The following is a 1,397-nucleotide window of genomic DNA, read 5'->3' on the forward strand; positions in this document are numbered from 1 at the left end:
CCGCCCTCCGCGCCCTCCCCTCCCCCACCCGCGGCCGGGCCCCAACCGACGCCCCGGGACCGAGAAGCCCTAACTGCACAGCTGATTACCCCTGCTCCCGAGCTGGCACTAAACAGGGCGGGATGCGCTCGCAGCGACCACTCCGCCGCCTTCCCGCTCGGAGTTCTAGGCCTCTGACGGAGGCAGAGTCGTCCGCAGCAAAGCACAATGGCGCCAGGCCTCTCCCGGATCCGGCGCAGAACCAGCCGCCACCGTTAGGCGCCCCTCCCTTCTTCTCCTCCACCCCCCAACTTCGCGGACTTCTTGACTTCTCGCGAGAGTGGCGGCGCTGCAGGGATCCGAGAGCTGCGGCTCTGCTTGACGTACCCTGCCGCGGGGTGGTGCTCTGACTGCGGCAACCGTTGAAGGGCTGCCCCCGGAAGGCAGCGCGGCGCCACGGGTAAGCGGCTGAGGCGGGGCGGCTGCCATGCTGGCGGCTAGGCGGGCGCGTGTGCGGGCGCCGGGAGCGAGAGCGGGCGCGGGAGGCCTGGCCCTGGTTGGCTGGCCGTCCGCGCCGGCTCGCGAGGGGCTCTTGCCGCCCAGTGTCCGCCCACAGGCGCTCGCCCCGGGGCGAAACTGCGAGGCCGTCTGCGCAGAGTACCGCCCGCTCTCTCGTTTTTGCCCGCGTTGGAGCTGGGCGAGTGGCGCGGTGAATGTTTATTGAACCCAGTAAAGCACTGCCTTTGCCCCCGCCTCCCTGTGTGACTTGACGGCAAGCCCTCCCCCTGTAGGGTTTGATTTGCCCAGTAGTTCCCCGTAGGAATTGGGTGTCTGTGGGGGACCGCTTTTACCATCATGTCTTTAAAAATCGAGGTATTAACCTTTCGTAGTGTAGCTACAGATTTGGCAGTAGAAAAAAAAATTAACTTACTTAGAAAAAGGGAGAAAAATTGGGGCATAAATGGTGAAGGGATTAGACGCAACTTTAAAACAACTGTAAATGTGGTAAATTAAGATGTGAGTACTAATAAGTAAAAGGAAGTAAGAAGGAAAAGCCACAATTTATGATGTTCCAATAAGTGAAATATGATGTTTTTGTATACTTGTCATTTCATGCGAAGGGAACAGACTATCAATCATTCTCCCCATTTACTGTCTTACAGAGTAACAAACTACACTTCACGATGATAAATTTTTAAATACTGGAAATTAAAAAAATTTAAAGTCTGATTATTTAAAGTTGACACAAATTCCAGTCTTTTGGGATATAAAATGAAGATTAATTGTTCAGTATGAGATAAAGTGAACAGATAAGATTATTTTTGAGGAAATTAATTTGCCCTCTGAAGAAAAATCCTTTTACAGCCCTAGTGACCCTATAGCATGGTGATTACATAAAGGTCTCTCTCTCTCTCTCT

The 1,397-nt window shown here is 53.9% G+C and overlaps 1 protein-coding gene and 1 long non-coding RNA gene across 7 annotated transcripts in view; one reads left to right on the plus strand and one right to left on the minus strand.

Moving 5' to 3' along the window:
* The window catches only part of March7 (membrane-associated ring finger (C3HC4) 7, E3 ubiquitin protein ligase), a 41,304-nt gene extending 40,813 nt beyond the window's left edge, over positions 1–491 (minus strand). For 2 of the 6 annotated variants that reach the window (XR_001235807.1, XR_001235806.1), the window contains exon 1: positions 367–491. Coding sequence is in view for 2 of the 6 variants with exons in the window: in XM_013518697.1 (XP_013374151.1) it covers positions 367–468 (102 nt within the window). In the remaining 4 variants the exon portion in view is untranslated. Of the gene's footprint in view, positions 1–89; positions 296–366 lie in introns of those variants that run through there. The other 4 variants (XM_005393364.2, XM_013518698.1, XM_013518697.1 and 1 more) reach the window with 3 other exon arrangements.
* LOC102030139 overlaps positions 352–1,397 on the plus strand; it is a 10,011-nt gene continuing 8,965 nt past the window's right edge. The window contains exon 1 of the long non-coding RNA XR_262499.2: positions 352–439. This is a non-coding gene — a long non-coding RNA (uncharacterized LOC102030139). The remainder of the gene's footprint in view (positions 440–1,397) is intronic.

The sequence above is a fragment of the Chinchilla lanigera genome, unplaced genomic scaffold (assembly GCF_000276665.1).
Source record: "Chinchilla lanigera isolate Chin_1 unplaced genomic scaffold, ChiLan1.0 scaffold00048, whole genome shotgun sequence".
Taxonomy (NCBI): Eukaryota; Metazoa; Chordata; class Mammalia; order Rodentia; family Chinchillidae; genus Chinchilla; species Chinchilla lanigera.